General features: G+C 41.0%; 1 protein-coding gene across 3 annotated transcripts in view; it reads right to left on the reverse strand.

Moving 5' to 3' along the window:
- LOC111266545 (monocarboxylate transporter 12-B) overlaps positions 1-10,047 on the reverse strand; it is a 28,588-nt gene extending 18,541 nt beyond the window's left edge. For 2 of the 3 annotated variants that reach the window (XM_022844116.2, XM_022844113.2), the window contains exon 1: positions 8,797-10,039. In XM_022844116.2, coding sequence (XP_022699851.1) covers positions 8,797-8,980 — 184 coding nt within the window. In that variant the 5' untranslated portion in view covers positions 8,981-10,039. Of the gene's footprint in view, positions 1-8,796 lie in introns of all 3 variants that reach the window. The other variant, XM_022844115.2, reaches the window with a different exon arrangement.
- Between the last annotated feature and the right edge of the window lie 11,944 nt (positions 10,048-21,991).

A 21,991-nucleotide genomic window follows, 5' to 3' on the forward strand; every position in this document is an offset into this window, starting at 1 on the left:
ACGTGAAGAAGATCGGCCAGTTCCAAAGATCGTCTTACCAATCATCTTTAAGGGTAGCTATGAGCATAGGACAGGCAGTAACGAACAATGTCGAGCACCTAGCGCATTTCGTGGCGTTTCGCCTCATAAGCAATACGTATTACTAGCTTGTCGCTCCTCTCGTCCCGTTGTCGTTACTTACGCGGACGTTGGGCATCTCTGGCTCTAGGCGATGGCGGCTGTTGACCATCAACCATGTAAGCACCGGTGAGCCACAAGGGAATCGAAGCACTGACGACTCTAGTCGAACGATACTCGAATACTAATTGGCCACTAGGTCAGCTATAATAATGGCATAATGCTGTGCAAACCCTCACAATTGGCTAGCGTCGGTGTACTTCGTCGCTTGTCACGTGACCTTTATGCGGTATGCCACTTTCCATTACCAGCTGACAGCAGAGGTGCTTGCGCAACACCTGGTGACAATAATGAGAACAACTCTAATCTCTCTAACGTCAAAAGCAAAAAAATACGAAATATCGTTCCATCTTACATAATCGTACGCTCCTATGAAAACGGAGACTTTTTTCTAGTTGAAGCACTCTGTGCTCTTTGTGTTACGAATACGTAGAATAGTATCTTCCTGATAACTCGTCTATGCTTTTTACGTTTTTGTTAAAAAGCTTACGTTATGACCTAGCCATCCATCCATCCATCCATCAAAAACAGTTATTGTTCTATCGGCTGTTAGCAACTACCACAAGTTGTTTGTTCTTAGTAATCTAACTAGTTAATCTGATTACTTTAAATTATTTTTCAATATTACACTAATGTACAGTGACCGCATCATCGAATGGTGCTCAGATTGACGTCTATCACTTATGTGCCGTATCCAAGTTATCCTGAGTTCCATGGCCGGAGGAGGAAGGATGAAAAGACTAGGCAAATCTCCTTGTTTAGCAGCTAAAAAATATCTGAAGAGTTTGGATACTGAGACGAATCTTTGCTGGACAGAGCGTTCTAAATTGATGGCAATAGTTGGCTTCATTGTCACTTGGTCGCGTGGCATGCTCGGCGTCAAAAATATATGGGAACTCTATTGTGATAGCTAAATGATAGTGCCTCTAGAAGTAACGTGCTTTACTATTATAGCAAAGAAGTTCTTTAAGCAATAAATTAAATACTATCGTTATATAGTGCAACAAATGCCGAACGGGTTCATTTCAGATAAGATCTACGTGCTGACCTTCTCTGGCTCGCGTAATAGGTGTTTGTGTAATAGAACGACTGGTTCTTATGCAAAAGAGCGGACATTTCGGTAAAAGTTACTACTTATGCACGCGTTGCTTAATAGCATTATGGACCCACTCAAATACGGTATATTTACACTGACATAATTAAATACTTCTTTCATAGTGTAGTCCAATCCAGTATGCCAAGTAGTTGATAATATTGCCTCTTGATACTTAATGGTTCAAAAATACAAGGGCACGAAGGGCACCCGTAAGAGCTACTCTCCGAATAATGTAAATATATATACACACACACACATGTACGCGTATGATCTTCGAAGCAGTCGACGCTTATTTTTGTTAACATCTGTGAAATCGTAACATCGAACTTACGATCAGTCCTACGATAAGGTAGGTACTTCAACCCACGTGTAGTGAGCGGCAGTCCGGCCTATGAGAATTCAGGACGTACAAAAATACTTGTGCTGTCGATATATCTAGCACGCGGGATGACAGACACAGGTATCAGAAACGGATGATGAATTTTTGTTACGGAACGCCAAATAGTCGTTTGACTTGTCGTTAAAGGACGCTATTTATCTGTAGGCACCCGCGTGGGTCTGGAACAATCGACGAAGTAGCCCATTTAGAACTCGATGTTCCGCATCGGCATGATGCTCCTGTATACTGCCGTTGCGTCTTGATTTAAAGGCAGTTCAGCGACGCTACGTCTAGAGGAAGGCGTAGGCGTTCATTTAATTAGCTGGACGCCTCTCCGCAGCAGTATTCAATGAAAAACATACAAATCTGACGTGTATTCGTCAAATGAAAGAAGCTAAATGCTCGGAAGCAGAGGCTATGAAGAATGGAAGTGCAGTGTGACCGCGCTACAAAACGAGACATCCAGCTAGAAGATACAGTGAACAGAAGGTCAAAACAAAGACTTACAAATAAATAACTACCGAGAATTAGATGAAATGTTGCTTTTTTTTTTTCTGTTTTCCTAATTATAGTCAACCTTCTTTTTTGGTGCAATACGGCTAATGGCAAACTCAATTTAGTATAGATCTAGTGAATCTATATCAAGTTGGATTTGTTATCAGTGATACATAAGGTCGATTCATACGTTCTTGGAAAATCCAGATCTCAATAATTGAAATTTTATTTGCGAGCTATCAAACGTGTCGGAGTATATACGATCTACTGAATCTAATCTATCATATCTGAAGGGACATACAAACGTGGAGAGTAGCAACAACAAATCTGTACAAAGTTTCCATATACATTTTGCCTGTTGGGCTAATATAGCTTTCAGCATCCTTAAATCTACAAACGACTATTTAGGTCCTTGTCCTTAAAGTGGCCAAAGCAACGTAGGAAGCTATGATATCAGTTGCCAAAGTTCGTGCCTTAGACAACAAAAGTAATAAGGAGAAAAAGTGTGTGGCTACGTAATTTGCTCCATTCGACGATTTGGACTAATCTGTGTCTGCATAATTTTTGTGCAGATGCTAAATAAAAGAAAAAAACGAAATGACGAGAATCACAATTTAGATTATAAACGACACACGTAGCGATGGTACATAAACATGTAAACATGTTAATTTTTGGGCAGAATATCGATGTAGATAAAGCGTAGATTAGCGTCTAATGAATATTTGACGATCGTTTACTCGAGAGGGCAAAGGGCAATGAAACAAAGTAACTATAATCGGCGCTGTCCTTTACATTGAACAATTTCTTTCATCACCAGATTTATTTCGTCACTTATTTATGCACGGATTATTTTCTAGCTATGCTATTTTACTTTGATAACTATGAAGGCAGTGGTACAAATAACACTTTTTTTCAGCGGATAGATAAATCAATGATCGAAAAAAAAACATCTAACAGTTCACGCTTCCTAATCATTTCGTCAGCAGAATGGAGGGAGGAGAATGAAAGGATTTCAGTAAATTAACATTAATCAGATGATCGTACACCTGAATGTGTTTAGAACTGTGACAACTATAACTTTACAAGGTTCCCAAAATAGTACATCACGGACCTTTTCTTAAACGTATAATTGCTTTAACAACCATCCATCGTGATACTGGCAAATGTTTAAGTCTAATATGAAGGACCGTGGAGGACGCCTTAAGTAGGGCCTGAAATCATATATTTAGGCGGCGATCTAATGTTTTCAAGGTCAAAAACGTTCCCATCTATGGTATTTGTCACGAGAGCATAGGCCCAAAATCAGAAACACTAGTGGCTTGGTAACACGGTCGCCTGCTGTAACAAAAAATGTTCTAATTGTATTTCCATAAATTATTTGGCAAATCCGTAGGGTCAGTTTGCTTTAATTAGTATACCCTTATTATTTAGAAATAACTATTCTTTTGTCCAATGCGTACGTTTCAACAAGAAATTACTAAGTCGAAAAGCATTTTGGGGATGTAACGTTCTTTCAGATTAAATATAAGCAATTCATTTGCTTATTTCTATAGATTGGATGTCATATAATATACATTTTTGCGGTCCATTTCAGTGAGGTAAACGAAATTAGCGGAAGGCTGTAATTGAAGTTGAGGCTGAACGTAAATCTGTCCTATGGTACATATGTTTATATATGATTTCTTTGACATTTCTGTGGTCGAATCTCGATACAGCGGTAAGCATTTTTTTTTATAGACAAAAAAGATCTATAAATCGTTTAACTTCTCTTATTTATTAAGGGGCATTAACTACTTTTCTAGCGTTTTATCCCGATGTGAAAATCACACATCTCAAATAGCGTGGGCCAGCGTTAGTGTCATTTAAAAGCATACATTCGATAGCAGTAGATATGCTAACGTCGTAGGAATGGCTTTGTTCAGATTTAAGAAATCGGTAAAATTTCTGCAAAAAAAAAAAGCTAATTTTTATAAATTTTATCACAATAAGCGCACTAAAAGCCCGCCATCTTTGCAATATAAAGAAGAAAACTGACTACAAGAACAGCTCGGCGTTACGGGTGCCGCACAAATTTACGCAAACAGAAAAAGAGTTACTTGATTGTATTTTTATCTGCGAAACACTAAAAAAATTCAGCGAAAGTTCTTAAGACGGCTAATCATGTCACATAGAACAATGACGCACAAATATAAAAACAAAACTTCGAAAAATATACTCGACCATCTGCGGCAATGCTCGGACTGATGCGAGACAGAGTGATATGCTTTTGGTAAGTCTGGACGAAAAATAATTTATTGGACCCCTACTGACAACAGCTAAAATAATTACGACAAGCCACTGACAGACTAACGGAAATTAGTGAATAAATAAGGACAGGCCCTGTACACTATTAACTATATAGCAAAAAGCAAGAAAGCTCAAATGGAAAATTCTAATGCAATTGCCGTATAGGCCGGCCGGACCTTGCAACATCAGGCTATCTCTACAAAGCTTGATGGTGTTATTTCAGTTTAACGGAAGGAGGCGAAAATCACTTGTCGCTTTTTTATTACGGACCACACAAGTTCTACAGTGAAAGGATTATAGTTACACCAAAGAACGGCAGAAATCAAACTAATGCATATCTAGTTATGTAATATAGTTTCAACATATAACAAGAAGCTGCGCCAATTTTCGCCAATATAAACGTTCAATATATATGCGCTATCACTAAGATGTGCATGTAAGGCCTCAGCTAGCCTCTCATTAATGTTATCTCGGATCTGCTACCTGCAGCGTTTTCGATTTGGCTTTACAGTTAATATACAAAGGTAGCTTTCTATTTTCGTTAGAAAAAAAAATGTGTCCTTATACACGCGTCTCTCCTAGGAATCGAAATCACTGCGATACGATAGGCCGGTGATGCCATTTACTGTGCACGAAAAACAGACATTTGATCAAACGCTTTTTTCTTTTCATCTAGTTTGTTATAAATTTCTAAGTAATTGGAGTTTGTTAAGTACATTTTATTACTATAGTTAATAACCATATTAGATTCAGAGGAATCAGAAGTAAATTTGTGAATTAGTGGCTACTGTTAGCTCATGTGGCTCGAGCAGAAATTTTACGTTTACGATCCTTTCCAAGTTGACCTAAGGCGCATCATCTATGCGCAAGATAAGATATCGTTAATTCAACAACGGATGGTCTATTAGGTTCTGACGAACAAATATACAGGGTGCTAGCTTTAAATCCGGGCTTTTTTTTGGACTGCTTACCATCTGTCCTTTGATTTATCTAAAACTAGCACAGTTAAACGAGGCTTCTTTCTAATGAAAATGTAATCAAACTTGGAGCCATGACGTACAACGAACCTTGCGACTGTTTTAAAGAACCATATCAACTACCAATTTGGTAGCCGAGGTGAGCTCTCCTTTTGAACCTTTTAGCATTTCTAAAACTTTAAGGCCATTTTGAACATTTGTGTGCAAGGTACTTTTGGCCTACTAGCCGTCCAAAATAGATTCCCCTAGATTTTTTGTATCGCGCGTGTTCGACATTTTGACGAATCTATATTCACAAACATCGCTTTATCCGCGGTTACTATTAACAAGTTATTCTCGGGTTAAGGAAAGACCAACTACTTTGGGGATAACTAGTGCATGGCTTAGGTTTTGGATTAAAGTTTTAATCGAGGTAAACAGGGATTACACTGAACAGATATGATCATTAAGAGTGACCTTGTTAGCACATGCGTCGGCTAAAATATTCGTTGAAAGATCTCTTTTAGTTCAAATAGAATTTCAGAAATCACGCATAAAAAAACAATTATAGGCTTCAGCGTAGTACTTCGTATACGTATGCGTACATATATATATATATATATATATATTCCAATTAAAACAATACAGTAACCTACACGGTTCGTTATGGCATCGTGTGGAATCGACGCGGCATACAAGCAACGTAATTAATTAAGTTTTTAACTGTCTGCGCTGAAGTTGTAAACGTCCATTTTAAAATAGTAGCAAAAGGCGCAGATTCGACCCAGATCGCCGATCACCGCAAGCTACACGTGCTCACAGAACCTCCTGCAGATGTCACCGGTCGTTTCCTTGGTAGCGTATACACAAAAAGTAAATTCGTGAGATCTGCGTACGTCTTTTGGGTTGCTCCATGGAATTTTGATTGGCCGTGCGCTTGCGCGCGTGTCACGTGAATTAAAATGTATTACCGGTGATAACGTCCTACGATACTGATTTGTTTCGGGCGTCGTATTGCCTCTGGTTCGATAAACATAGTAAGGGAACGAAGAAAAAAAAAACAGATAATAAAAAACGAGGCCAATAAAAGGCTAAATTAAGATAGTTTATTCAATCTATGTGGCGTCATGGGTCCGCGCTACTGTGCGGGAGCAAAGATGCGCGTTTCCGTAAATCAGAGGCACTTTTTCATCATTATCGTCGTCGTCGTCGTCACGATACTTAAAACTGTCACGAGTCATCGCCTCTCCCTGTTTGTGCCCCCGAAACGTCAGACGCAGCAACTGATCTTAATGAATGAAGACAATCATGAAAAAGTTGACAGAACACGGGAAAGCCTTCCAAGTACAACTACGGCGACACCAAGATCACCATCGTCATCCCTACGACCACCAACATTGATTCAGTAATAGCAGCGGTGATGTTCATCGTTAGACGGATGGCGCAATGCTGCCGGCCGCCACGGGTCCCATCTGCACCGCGCGCATCATCGTCCAACGGCTCAAACGCCACCGTAATCAACTGGCAGCGAACCTGACAATACTGAACATGTAATAGCAGCACCATAATCTATGATAGTGTAATTATTATGGCCGCCACCGGCCGTAGCAACAATGGTCGTTTTATACGGCAAATGACAAGACGACAGTGTCGCTAATAGCAGGGGGCGTAATGGAGGAATAGAGCATGTTTCTAGCAGCGCAATCATAAAACGATGCTGTTGCCGTACAACGAAAAGCTAATGGCGGCTGCTGGCTTCGATACTGCTACGGGGAATGCTCTAAAGGCAGTCCGGGGACGATAGAGCTCAGTAAACGAGGTACTCTTTACAACGAAAATAATAGTGCACTGACGCTCACTTTTCCTTCTAAACTATACATGAAAATAGATTGTAAAAGGAACGAACTCCCTAATATCGTTTCGGGAAATGTCTTATTATGTGAGAAGTACGTTCTTAGTTGAGAAGGTAAGAACATGCACGAAACAATCGGCAGCCGTTTCTCCATGTTGATTATAGTCTTACAGTTAACAGTAATGGCAATCTAATTTTCAAGTATTTTACTACACGCTACATATATTGGCCATTGTGACTATTTTGATCATTGCTCATTGCACGATTCTACTTTGTGATGAGTTCGTCGCAGATGTTACTAGACTAAACGGTGTTCACTATTGGGCTTGTACCAGTTCGATCTGATTAATTGTGTCGAACTTCTTTAGGTAATGTTAAATCAACGAACGAATTCTCTCCTTTGCGTGCCTATCTCCTCTCGTACCTCTTTAGTTCAGGGAGCATTTCGCACAAAATCATATCTTTTTCGGACTGATATCTGCCGAGTTCCGGTTCTTAGCGCCACCTATTGTTGCCCCATTGCCTTGCTCGCTGAACCCTGGCACTCCCTCGAAAATCGACGCTGAATTTTAGAAAATCTTGTATACTTCTTGCTCCCAATTCCTTTTCCCTCGCGTTAACTTGGATTCGCTAGGATTGCCTCCGTTTTCCCAGCGAGAAAGCGACAAACATTCCACAAGAATCGACTTTAGATCAGCGACAACGTTGGCGAATTGGGAGCCGTTTCAACAGCCAAATAAGCGGACCGAGAACTTGTCGATCTTCATCTCGCAATGGATACGAATACACCCAGAAAACGTAAATAAGCAAGTTTTTGGATGGCAGCGACGCGACAAAAAATAGAGTTTCTGCAAGCGTCATCGATTATGACTACATATATATCTAGATATATTTGTGATTGTCACCCTGTGTCTCTTTGTGTGCCGATATGTCGCACTGTATGGATATGATATAATATGACGACAGACTGTAAATAGGCAGGCAGGCAGACAAAATGGCTCGCTTATACCTGTTATCTGTATCTGGTCGCGTTACGTTGCGTGTTGCATCTGTGTATCATCGTATAAATGCCAATTATCAACACCGAACGATAGGCAAAACGATCAATATAATAAATGTGTTTAGTGAGACAAACTTTAGCGAGAATGAAGGATGCGGCAGTGATAATAATAATAATAAAGGCAGGCTTCAAGTACTGAAACGTGTTCATCAGTGATTTATCATTAATGCCAGGTCCGTATTCAATATCACGTATATATATCATTCAATTTTGGAGCGAGAAAGTGATGGTATGATAAACCGTAGCTCTTAGAGGGTCCCCGGTATCGTTTGGTCCCATATCATAGAAAATGAATCGTGTAAATAACCCATCTGACCATCTCGTAAATACATATGACAGACACGATACATTCACAAACATATATTTATGTACAACAGCGCTAGATCTATGTATATAACACAAGTCACGCTACACGCTTGTCAACTATTTCGTTTAAGCTTGATACTAAACATTTATCCTGCACTTTTTGTCCTGTTGAAAACTTTTTCAACTTACCTATTAGGCATATTGAAGACCCTGCCAACGTCAGAGGCCATGCGGCGAGTTCGTGCGAGCACTCGAACGTCTCTATCAAAGCGACATAAAGCAGCGCGCCTGATCGAATTATACCGAAGAGACAGAAATTGATAAACAGTACACATAATACTAAGAAATAGTCCTCAAATGTTTTAGTCCACATCCTGCTGTCCCGCAAGGCGTAGACGTGGATTTCGTGGCGACTTCTACAGTATACTTCGGCGGCAACACTGACTATATTTGAAACATGTAGATATAGACTCAAAGTTGATAATGGCTTTCACTGTATTTTGTTGATACAGAACTCACTCAGGAGACTGATACACATACTTTCAGATGATTTGGGTCCATGTTGTATCTCGAGCTCTGTTTGCTTACGGAAACCTTCTCTCGAACTGTGTAGCTATCACTTCTTGCGGCAACACTGACAGTCAGTAGAATCAGAAACTGCTCCTAATTCTCCCGAATGATTAAGTCCCTTCTATAGATGACGACCCAAATCGCCACAAAGTATGCTTATATTTATCTGTGCATATACAGGAAAGTGCAGGACCAGGAATAGGTGTCTTTAGACAGCATCTTATCGAGCAGAATGGCTAAATATGTTATTAAAGCGAAACACACGACACAACAATCGCGCAACTCCCTGTTTTGACCGGCTGACATTGACAGATGGTTGTTACCGTCTCGTAAATGTCTACACGTGGGTGGCGACGCGCTTATTTGCTACTGTCGCCGTTCACAACGACTAGCACTACCTCGTTTACGTTCATGTGAGATGTCTCGGAAGAAACGGGCATCGATAACTGTGTAGTGATTACTTCAATCGAGTGCTGTCTGCAGATTTGTGCTGACTGAATGCATGCGCAGATCGATTCGTCCGCATCACTTCACTTTGGTTCGATGTCCTCACTGTGTTCCACTGTGCTGCCCGCTATGAAGATGTAAACTAACAGATGAAACTCGCAATCTGAGAGCTACGCTGACAGGGCTGCCGATGAAGTTGCCGGGAGACCCATTTCACTGTTACTGCACTTCGCTCGACTGTCCCTCGGTGAATTCAGCATCGGCGGCAGCGGTAACGACGAAGACGATGATATTCAGCGGCGGGATCGATTGTGCTGCTAGTAGCATTGGTGCCCGTAGGGGCGACCGACGCGAACTCGTGAGCGTCGTCACAGTGTTATCTGCCGCTGTTATCGACGTCCTCGGCAGAACCACTGCTGTAGTTGCGCGCAACTTTGCGACTATACCCGACAACGTCAATAACTTCATACAAATTACCACTACCACCATTTCACCCTTCCCCAAACAAAGTCCGTTCCCTGTCATCCCGTTGGCAAACACCGGCTGGCATCGTGGCGTGCGCGGCCACTCGGCCGCGGCAGAGCGTCATACGGCAGAAGGGCTGGTATCAGTACCGCGCCTAACTCGGTCGCCGTTGCTGTCGTTAGCGTCACTCGGTGCAATTCCTCTTCCACAGCACTTCCAACAACAACAGCGACAACAATAACAACAGTATCAGCTGCAGCCACGGTGTGCCTTTCCACTCGCTCAGTTAATTAGTCGTTTGGCAACTCTTTCACACGTATTCTTTCCCGTACTCCTTTACTTCGTCCTCTCTCAACAGCGATCACTGCCTTCTCACACGCCCTCTGGATTGCTGCTACTATAGCGCCGGCAGCTGCTGGCGCGCGTGTCGCTGCTGCAGAAGCAACCACCATCGCTACCAGTTACGATTGAGAATAATACTACTATTCTCACTAGTAGACTGGCTGTCTTCTACTAGAAAAACTATCGATCTCGCGTAACATCAGCACGGAGACACAGCGGTAGCGGTACGAGCCCGGGTCTCGCATTGGCAGCATGAGGGCAAACAGTCAGTGGCGAACGCTTCGGCGCTGTTCAGGTTTCTGTAACCGTTTTATCGAACTGTCACCCGACAGCTTAGCATCCGACACGGTCGTTGTAACCGGGACGTAACCGAACAAGTCTGTTATTATACTCGAAGTGCTTGTGGGACGATGTGTAGCCCTTGAACTGGAAAAGTTATGATCCACTTTGAATGGTGGCCAGTCGCTATTAGACGCCGATCAAGTGACTGGATGGAGAAGACCTAAGTTACTGCATCACTGTTCTAAACTTGTTAGTGATTAGGCGATATCAGCATATAGTTGTTGTGAAATTCAAATATGGCAGTAGAAAAATTTTAACGCTTCTTATCTGCCGTGCCGCCGATCATTAAGTTTATCTTCAAGTTCAGGTTACTTATCTTTACTAACTTAGTGCCTCCTTATGTATGCGCTTTCCTTACGAACTTTTCGTTCTCAGGTAAACTTGAAGAGCGAAATGTAACCTGGAATTGACACTTAACAACAAAAGATAGGCTCGAACAAACGAAGTCAACTGGACAACTTTGAAGGTTGAGTCAAAACCGAGGCACTTAGAGGCGGTGAGGGTTCTATCCAGTTGCCGCCACCGATCCGTAGGGGCTAAAAGTCAGGCCGATAACAGTCAGGTGGTTGCGTTTCGTCCGGTAGTAGTAGTAGTAAAAAAGTGTTACATTCACAACGAATTAGTCATTCTTATTTGCCCTGCCCGTTAGGCCTTTTTGCCGTCGTCGCTTCGCGTGCCTGCTGCCGTCCCCATCGACCAAGCTACAGTCGCTGTGGTCAGAACTCGATGGACTGTTCGCCTACCTCAGTGAATCATACTGCAATAACGAGCAACAGCGCTCGTTCCCGATCACGCGCATGTACGAATGTGCCACACAAGCGTGGCCAGGGCTGGATCAGTGCGTCTGTCACCATTGCTTCTGCTTACGACCGTTCTACCACAGCTATATCGAGTTAACGACTAGCGCTTATTTTTATCCTGACATCCTACGTGCCACCAAACTAGCTAGTCGAAACTGACTGACCGCCGAAAAGTTCACTCTTTTGGCTTATCAGGCCCGCCCGCCCGCCCGCCCGCCGGCTTACATCAGTTCGCCCACTCAGAGTCGAGTGATGTAAACAGCGAAACGTCGCTAGCGCCTACACCCAGCGGCCGAACAAAGAACGTTTGTAGAGGTAACAGTCGCAGCACCACCAGAAGCAGGAAAAGGATTGACGATAACATTAATGGATGCCGACAGTGATGGTATCACAACGCTGCTTTTAGCCACGTTTTTTGTAGCGCTAACGACGACACCATAATGACGAGGAGACTGATAGAAAGCCATTGCTGCGCGACAATTTTCTATTTGTCAATAAACTAAAACATAGTGGTATCCATTGGTTGGAGGTGTTGCGCGCTGTAGAATAACCAACTGCAACACGGTCTGTCATTTTCCGTGGCCTTACTTTGGGGGCTTCTCGCAGCTGGCAAGGCCCTATTCCGGATGCCTGACTGGTATACCTATTATTCTAGGTCTCTGCGACGTTGTCACGTGCCTGCTACCGCTGCTCCGTAGTCGCTTACCTTATCTCACCGGAAGACGTTCGATTCGATACGTCCAATACACAAATAACCCTTCATTTGATGTATTTCGCAGCTAATCGTGGGGACACGTAGCGGCCTAAATTGAAGTCCGGGTATGGAACACTTTGTTTCGTGCTGGGAGCTAGTCGTCTGATGGATGAATGGCTAACGGCGATGCCGAACGTAAAGCTCGAAATATTTAGTTCTGTCTTGTCTATCACAGTTACACCAACTAAGCGTGACGGCCTCACCTCCTTCGTCACGGGACAGACGCTCACTGGTGATGGTGTGTTAAAGAAAGGCGAAATAACGAAAAGAAACGATAGCAGCTTAAATGGGAAACAAGCGACAGGAGCTTAAGTGACTGTGCCGAACGACTTGACTGCGACAGCTGCTATCGTGGTAGCGGTACCGCTTTATGCTTTCGCAGCAATTGCAGAGCCGCAAGGAAAAGCTCTAACACCATTTCAGACTTACTATCGAACATTGGCATCGGCCGTTGTTTCGTCCGTTTCGCTAGCTATACTGACCGTCTTGTCTCACACCTTCTGATCAGGCCCGCTTTTCTCCGTCCCGATCGTGCTGCTGCTGTTGTTGTCGTTCTTATTGGCACTAACAACAACAATAGCAGCAGCAGCAGCAGCAGCAGCAGTAAGCCTGGTTGTTGTTGTTGTTGTTGCTGCTACTGCTGCCGCCGCCGCCCTCGAATACACAATACCATTTACCATTCGCTAGTTGTGGTGACGGTAGCGGTGGTGGCGTGCCGGTAGCCCATGAAAAACAGGAAGTGTGAGCTTTCCCTTTGCTTCAAGTAGAGAGGACGAGGCCCCGAGGAGGAGGGCCACTGCTTGTTTTCTAGCTTGCTAAACTGCGTGTGTGGGAGGGATGAAGGCCCATATACACACAGAGACAGAGATGCGGATTCTGGCGATGCCTGCCTGCCGGCCGGCCGGCTTTACCGTTGACGACTACTGTCACCGTTTTGCGCATATATAAAAGAAAGAATACAGCCATAGTATACGTACAGACTCTATATCTGTAGGCTGCTGATTATAGCCAAACCGAGCTGACAGGGCACATACAACGGCGTTTCCATTAACCTACTAAAGCACAGAGAGAGAGAGAGAGAGAGAGAGAGAGAGAGAGAGAACGAGACAGTAAAAGTCGGAATGTACATACATGAGCTAGTAAAGTTATACAAATTGAAAACAACCGCCAGAGAGCGCAGTCGATAAGGCGGTGCATACGTGAAACTGATTAAGTTCAGGGGGTTTGAATTTGCCGCATCTCGTATACGATCGATAAATGAACTAAGCTGTGAAATCAAATGTGGGATTTCTGTATACGGACTGTAATGTTATTTAGTTCATTCAATCCGAAATGAGGCTGATGAGCTTATTCATGCCTACTACAGAATACTTTTAAAAACAACGACTTCTCAGACAATTCGTCTTCTTAAAGCCGATTGTTGTCACTTTATGAACCTCGAACTAAGGAAAAAAGGACTAGACAATATCTATAGGACTAAATTGGCTTCAAAACCATTTATCGTTTTTATATTTATTAGTGGCACTAGGAAGTTACAGTCGTTCCTACGCAACACGTAGCCATTTCCCTGTTGGTGCTTTTTCAAAAGAAAATCTGGTTTAAGTCAGGGGTTCATTCGAATAGTGTCTTCAGATTCCCTAATGGGTTCGCAATGCCAATTAGACACTTACAAAAATAATCTCTGTCATCCCAAAACCAAGATCTACAATGGAACTTACAAGAAAGGCCACGTTACCCTGAGGTTGCATCTACGGGGCACAATCCTGATGTCAGTAACTTTCTTCTATGGGAACAAAAGTAGCCTAATCATCTCTGGAGCATCACTCACAAATACTGTTAACGACTTCGAAAAAGTATATCCATACAAAGGGCGCATCGTCTAAGCCTAATTTCTAAAGTTTCACCATATAAGCATGCAACTAGGCGACTAAAAGATAGCTCCCAGAAAAGCGCTCCTAGAAACAACCATGCGTTCATGGCGCCCGTCCATAAAGCAGGTCCTATCGATAGATGTCAGAATCGAAGCACCGTAAATGGGACTATGAAGACCTTTAATTTATGGGATCAGAGGTCTACACAGTGAGCACTTTGTTAGCTAATATGAGTGGATCAAATAAAGTTTGAAAATTGATCCAGAATCCTCTCAAAAGTATTTTTTTTGAGGATCCTAAAGCCTTGATGCACAAATTATCCGCTATTTTGGAATAGAGAGTATTTGTTGACTATCGGCTCGCTTCAGTATGCACTAAAAGTTAGTTTTCTCCTGTTCCCTGCATCTTCCGCACTTTTTCGACTTTTCCGATTGTTGGATTTTGCAGAAGTTTAAACTATTACCATCTAAATTCACTGCAGTTTTTATAATGTAGATTGCATTTGAGCTAGATCTGAACGAGTTTCCATGTGCCACCATCCATATGCCAACTATTGGTTATACGTACACAATTAATTTAACAGCTTTACGCAGAGTTACGAACGGATTTTTTTAAATTAACTTATCATTTATTTGAGGCGAGAATAAAAGAAAAGCAAATGGTAGCCGCACTGAGTAAAAAGTTCGCCAATCGCGGAATTGTTCTTTCGGAATACTAAAAACAAAATAACAGAATTGCAACTTTTAATGAAATCGATACGTATAATGAATAGCATTAAATTTTAGAGAAAATTACTGCCAACCCTTCGAAAAAGCTATTTTCTCATGGAATCTTCACAGTGTTTTTGTGGGATGTTTTTGGTCTTCTAAAAATGTCTTCATTTCTTACTCGTAGTTGTTGGCTTCTGTTCATTTAGTAGATACTAATCACCGTAGCCGCTCCCTGCTGGTTCTAAACAACCCACTTAGTTCGTTCAGTTCACTAGCCATACTGCAAACTTTGACTTCAGAAGGGATCCTGCCTCTATTGTATCACACATCTGCAATTACGTAGACGTGACAAACATTCACCGTCCAGCTTCGGACGGTAGATGTTTAATGCGAAAAATTAATTTCTAAATTAAATTTCTAAAATTAATTTAATAGGCCGACTAACGAAACAATGAGCAAGTGAGAATTTTTTTTTTTTTTTAAATAAAAAACGAAGCCTGGGCCTTTCCGGTCATATAATTTCATGAGCCATAAGTTTGAACTTGGTGTATGTGTAAATTTAAGCTTGTTACTTAAGTTGGGGCATGCAAGTATAAACAAAAGTATTTTGACCCAGGCCTGTAAAAATACTCTATTAAACACCACTTTTTGCACTCAATTTTCAATACATTCTTATTTTATACGCATCGTTGTTAGCTTGGACTTCTTTCGTCATAGCGATCTACTATCTACGCCAGCAAGTCTTTGCGTGATTTGGCGGTTATCTAACTAAAGAGGCTACGAGACAAAGTATATTAAGCAATCAACCCGCAGGTCACTCCACTTTAGAATCAGTCAATATTTTTCGCTGTATATTGAGACACACGATATTAAAGAGCGTCTTTGTCGTATCCTGCAGGCACTTAACACACATCTGACTGTATCATAAGGGTAAAAAAACTTCTTGCTAGAATTAACTAAAAAGTTGCCTGCAGCTCCCTGTGCTATTTCCCTGTACAGTTCGATTCTAAATCGTGTATAGACGATATTAAGTTTACTATCCCAAACTTGTGAAACCAAAAGATATGTTGTGGAACGGGGTTCTGCAGTTTTAGCACTCATTGCACCTCTATTCATTTGAGAGCTTGAACTCAGATAGATCAAGTTGTCCTTGTTGCTGAGTTCAACCAGTGACAGGTAAGTAAACGTGGTATTAAGTAATAATCATGTTAATTAACAGAAATACTCGGGTCCTTTATAAACTATTGAACAAGAGGGAGCTTGTTGTGTCAGGTGCGCTGCATTTAGCACAATACATGCCCTGGTTTAAACCAATGCTGACCGCTAAATGAGAATATCTAATGTTTTAAAATAGGGCCCTGGCATTATTAGCTGCCACCGTATCAATCAGTTTTCAGCCGTTCTTATTGAGCGTTAATAACAAAGCCGGGTTTCAAATGGTCCACTGTTAAATATTGACTGTATTCAAAACGATATCAGGAAAAAGATACTTTGATCACAAGACGTAAACCCTAGTGGCTTCAGGCTATAAGGGTGCCCGTCATAGCTTCATGGATGACGAATTTGCTTGCTAATCTTTAGCACACGTTGTGGTTTTTTCTTCGAACGAAGTCCGGGTTCGAACTTCACTTTGTGTTGAGAGCCTATTGACGTACGACAACAACAATCGAACTTCCTTCTTCGTTTGACCCGCAGATCAGGTCAAGCAAGCACATTTCAAGGAACCGTTATGGTATATCAATTTCGAATTCGACAGTATCTTTTTTTCAGTTAGATACAATAAATATTCCAGGCCCGGGACCACTGTTAAAATTGGAAACCCACAAATATGTACAAAGGATATGTGTGAATATTCGATGGCCGATGAGAGTACCCTTCGCTGTCATGCCGAGTGGAAAGTAACTTGGATCGGCCCGATACCGCGTGCCCACTAAACTTGGGCACGTATGAATCTTGGGCTCCAGTCTTGAAATGGGTAGATTTGTTTGGTCAGATACATTGTTTACTGCAGTGCCTACGTGGAACTCCTTTTAGCTCGATCGTTCTTCTAGCTCGACCGTTCAAAATCTGTTAACCACTGTCTATTTTTGATTTTGGTCGCCAAATTCTCTCGATAGAGGTTCATGCTTTTATGTTTACAATTTGATTTATGACCATATGTCATCCTCACAACAATGTTTCCTTGTAACTTGTACCTGTACATAAGTGATGACGAAATCCAAAAGCCTTATTTTTATTATCATCTACTTCCGTCGTGTGTTTCGTTTATTTTTTAACCACTTCAATTCATTCGCATATATATATATAATGTACAATCAACACTTGGATAAATTTAATTTATTGAAATCAGGCAATTATTTCTTTGCTAATTTTTATTTCGTTTTTCATTTTAATACTTTCATTCCGACAATCTATCTAATTATACCTCATTTAAATAATTATTATAACCCTATTTTACTATTATTATATATTATTAATTACTATTATAAATTTTAATAGTTATTTATCTCAAGTGTTCATATTTATGCTACTCTCTTTTTTTTGTAATCAGTGTTAAACTTAAAGGTACACTATCTGTAGATGGTTAGTGATTATTTGAAGATCATCGATATATAAAGTTACATAGATAGGTTAAACAAGGCTAGTAGATAGAGCAAATATTAATGGATTGATGTCAACTAGTATTTCACCTCACAATCATTTGGTGTTCGATGTTAAAAACCATCAATCGGCACTTGTAAAACAGGGTACTAATAGACACCTGCAGTACACCTATCTGCAACGATTCCTTGACGGAGTAATGGCAAACATGGATATATAACATTGGTATATATTAGTTCAGTCCTAAAATTCATTCTGTATCATTATTTTGCCTGTTACACAATAACATGTGGAGTGTCCGGTCCGTACATATCCATTGCAGACAAACAAACACAATGTCCTGATATATGCGCAATTTGTTTCATTTTATATTTAACGTGGGCTCCCATCAAAGCGATTGCTGCTAGCTCATGGTTTTAAAAGAAATTAACATTTAGCAGATTTTTAGTACGCTATTCCATTTGTATATCAGGCGATGGTCTCGATCGTTCAGTAACTTTAGCAGTGACGTGTAACTTTCATGTTGTACCAACTACATCGACAAGCTTAACGAAAGGTACGTGAGTTAGCGATGCTTCTTAAGAGAACGTCGACACTAAACCTCGTTTATATATTATTTAAAGATTTTTCCCTTCCGCTATATGTGTTTGTCTATTTTGCCGGAGCGGTTTAATAACCCTATGCATAAAGTATACTAAACGTGGCTCTAAACATAGGGATTATACACCCGTAGGGAAATTTCAGTTTATTTTTGTTCTTTTCATGTGTCTTTTGGCCCTAATTCAATCCATCCTACAGAATTATTATTAATACTTAATATAAAATAATTCAATTTAAGGCATACAGGACAACTAAAATAATCTAAATAGGATCTAGAATTACTGACTACGTTATGTTAGTGAATAAGTTACATTAGAGGAGATCATTGAAATGGACGGTTTGATTTCGTAGGGCCGCGGCAGCCACTGGATAATGTCTGGAATAGTTCCGAAATAAAAATAACAACATCGTCGACCGATCTAGTTATGGTAACTGTAGCCGTATTGAGATATCTATCTTTATAACTAACAAGTGAAAACTGCAACCTGCCAAAATCAGCCCCCTTTGCCCGTACGCTTTTATTTTTTATAGCTTAATTAGTGTTAAATATTTCTATTCTGTACAAATTGAAAAATATGACTTGTAACTTATACTTATTACTTGGATCACCGTTTTCCGGAGCACAAAATGGCTTATTTTCACAAAACCGCAACGTTTACTTTGAGGGCAATACTCCGAAGTAACATTTCCAAAATAAAGTTTTTTACCTTTAGCATCAAGGACTTGTTACATTACGAGTCTAACCGGAAAGGGCTCCACTGATCTTAGCTGGGCCTTTTTTCTAATCGACCGCTAGTAACTTCAGATTAACAGATATCCACGTTTCTTTAGTTCTTTGTTTTTTGTATTCTGGAAATAATTTTTTTGTCAATTTCGAAACTGGAACCAGCGTGATAATGTGTTTGCTAGTTACGGTTGGCATGGCAACAGCTAGACCACCTCGCCCCTACTTTGAGCGCTGCTTATCATGCACTGCCAGTTAGTTACAAAGTGCGTATCTCGGGAGACTGTTTATGCGATAAATTTCTGCTGTACAATGACTTGATCATCTCGGGCCAGAGGTGGAGGTCGCCTGTACTTGACATTCTGATACCGTGATGTACTTCTGTTCGGGTACATCGAAAACAGAGAAAGTCTAATGCAATACAATCCGCGTGAAAACTTTTAAGGTGGATAAAAATTTGCCGGTATGTGAGTTATGCCCATCAGGTTCGAATTTTGTCACGGGGCTCTTCTGGTACGCCTGGGCAGATTTTCAACACAGCCAGTAAACGTCAGTCCTGTAAAGTCTCTAATGTACGACCCCAACCTCATCATCACAGCTTGGACCCTAGGCCTTCTAGGACCTTTGCAAAGCAGCACGGAAGAAGCATATCATACATTTCATTCTACCATTGGGAAAAACAAAGTAGTACAACTGTTGTTTCTAGCTGTGCAGGGCTACGTTTATGGGGGTGCTTGCTATAGGCATTCAAGGGAAAGTTGCCGTTCCGAAAAAAAGAAAGCTATATCAAAAGATAATCGTCTAGCAAAAAATGGCGAATTCACCCCTATATAACCTTGAGAAGTAAAGGCACACGAATAAAGTAGAGGTTGGGGCCTGAGTTAGCACGTCAGGACAACTCGGCTGGAAGGATATTGTCCTGGTTTCAAAGCAAATTAAGATGTTTTGTTTTGAATTTCATTCGACAACAAAATTAGTCTAGAAAGGCCTGCTATAACGCTAGTGTAATTGCAGTATAGATAGATCTTGCTTCGGAACTAAGTAATGGAAGTGTCTTTGTAGGTAAACACAATCAAGGAATACTTTTTTTAAAAGAGTTCTCGCATTTTGAAAGCAAGTTATCTACCATTATTAGTCGAGAATTGATAGCTTTCACTTGTTAACATCGAATTAAACAACAATTTTCGGGTGACCGTAACAGCTTTTCCTAGTTACAGAGATCGCTCTAGGTCTAATTTGGCCACATTTGTATAGAGGATGTAGATATAATGGCCCACAAAATCAGGATTGTCTCTTACGAGATTTTAAATCTCGTACTAAAATAAGGATTCGTATCTTCTATTTCTTCGTAAGTTAAAGCATTCATATGGTAAAGCTTCCAGATACCTTACGGTGTGTACATGGTTCTCCAGTCGTTCGTTCGTTGTTGTACTACGACTCAATTTTTTCTTTGGTCTAAATCATGCCGATACCCTAAAAATCATTCAATAGTTTAATCACGGCTGCTTGCGATATATTTATCATTACCATTAAAATATTTATTAAGTCTAGATTTAATATTTGGATCTTATCGACATAAATTATCTTTTTGATTTTTTTAGTAAATAAAGTTTGCCTTCATAAGCTAATTCGCTAATGTGTAAGCGTTATTCATCTCATTATTCTTAAGCACGACATCACCTGGATCGTTAGTTCCGGAATAGTTAGCGGCACACGTCGCTATATCGGGAATACGGGGCAAAAACTAACCCCACTACCGCTGAACCCAAACAGACCCCTTCTTGCTTATATGTTACAGCTATTTCGACCATACTGGATGAATGTGGCACTTTTTAGAGTTCTCCCACTTCAAGTTGTTCAACTCGTGCATATTCCGGCGCAAACAGTCAATTTTGTTGGGTCTGAAACGGTCCGTTTGTATTCCAGTCAGCAATAAATTGGTAGACTGGCCTTCTTAAAGAAGATTCTGTGACGGAACGACTCAAGGAAGAACGGTGTGCCTTTTTTTAAGCCAGTATGTTTTGTTGTTCAGGGAGATTATAGTTTGGCATAGACAAACTTATATATACATCTGTCAATGCTTCTCAAAATCGATTTCTCTTTATTACTGAGCGAAAGTTACTCAATCTCGCGAACTTCAACAGGCGTTTTGCCATAATAAGCAGTTAAACGCGCGTCTGCTACGGTCGCCCAGTAGGCAGCTATACTATCACGGCTCGATAATCTTATTTCTTAAGCAACTCCGACTCAATCATGTCCAAGCTTCCTGAAGTATATGGATTTCGCCCCAAAAAGCAGGCCAGTAATCATCTAAGGCCGTTGCCCGGCTTGGTAATTTAATAGTTAACTCAAATGCATTTCCTTTGCCCTATATCGTATCTAGTGGCCTACCAATGTGTTGAATTTGAAAATTATTTATAGGATACCACCAGCCTAGTCTATGTTCTAAGATGAGCATGGACACACGGTTCGTTTCGTGCGGGGAGCCAGTCGTATGTCTGATGGAGTGCCTCACAGCATTACCGGACGTAAAACACGGAACATGGATACCAGCGGCCTCAAGCTTTCGGGTTTCAAAGCGGTACTGAGTAATAGAATACAGACCTCACTGTTTTATATTATATTATAGCAATATTATACAGCAATTATAGAGGAGCTCTTCGATGCCCGAAAACAACACAATTGAAGTTCGAACTTTTCGCAGTGAAAGATTAAAAAGGTCACTTAAGCGATCGGTAAGAACGAAAAATCAGCATTTGTCGGATTGCCCTATAAAAGTATATTAAGACAAACATTAATCAACATCATCTGGATCGATGCTATTCTGAATGAATGGCATAGATTTATTCAGAATATGGAATCGTTTGTAATTGCTCTTAGTTTTTACGAACGAAGAACGGAGCGTGTGCCTTTATTGCCGAAGACAAGCTTAGTTCCTTAGGGCATGCTTGCGGGGGGACACTACGGGAGGCTATAGCTATTTATCGAAATGCAGGTGGAATGTTCATAATATCTTTGCTTTTTCCTTCGATACGGTCATTTTGAGACAATTAAACATTTTTCTGTAGAAAAAAGGGGCGGTGCTTCTCTCGACCAGATGACGGCGCATCGAAAAATTGAACTTTTCCCGCCACTGTTGTAATCCACTGTCGACATTC

Source organism: Varroa jacobsoni, unplaced genomic scaffold (genome assembly GCF_002532875.2).
Source record: "Varroa jacobsoni isolate VJ856 unplaced genomic scaffold, vjacob_1.0 scaffold_1095, whole genome shotgun sequence".
Classification (NCBI taxonomy): Eukaryota; Metazoa; Arthropoda; class Arachnida; order Mesostigmata; family Varroidae; genus Varroa; species Varroa jacobsoni.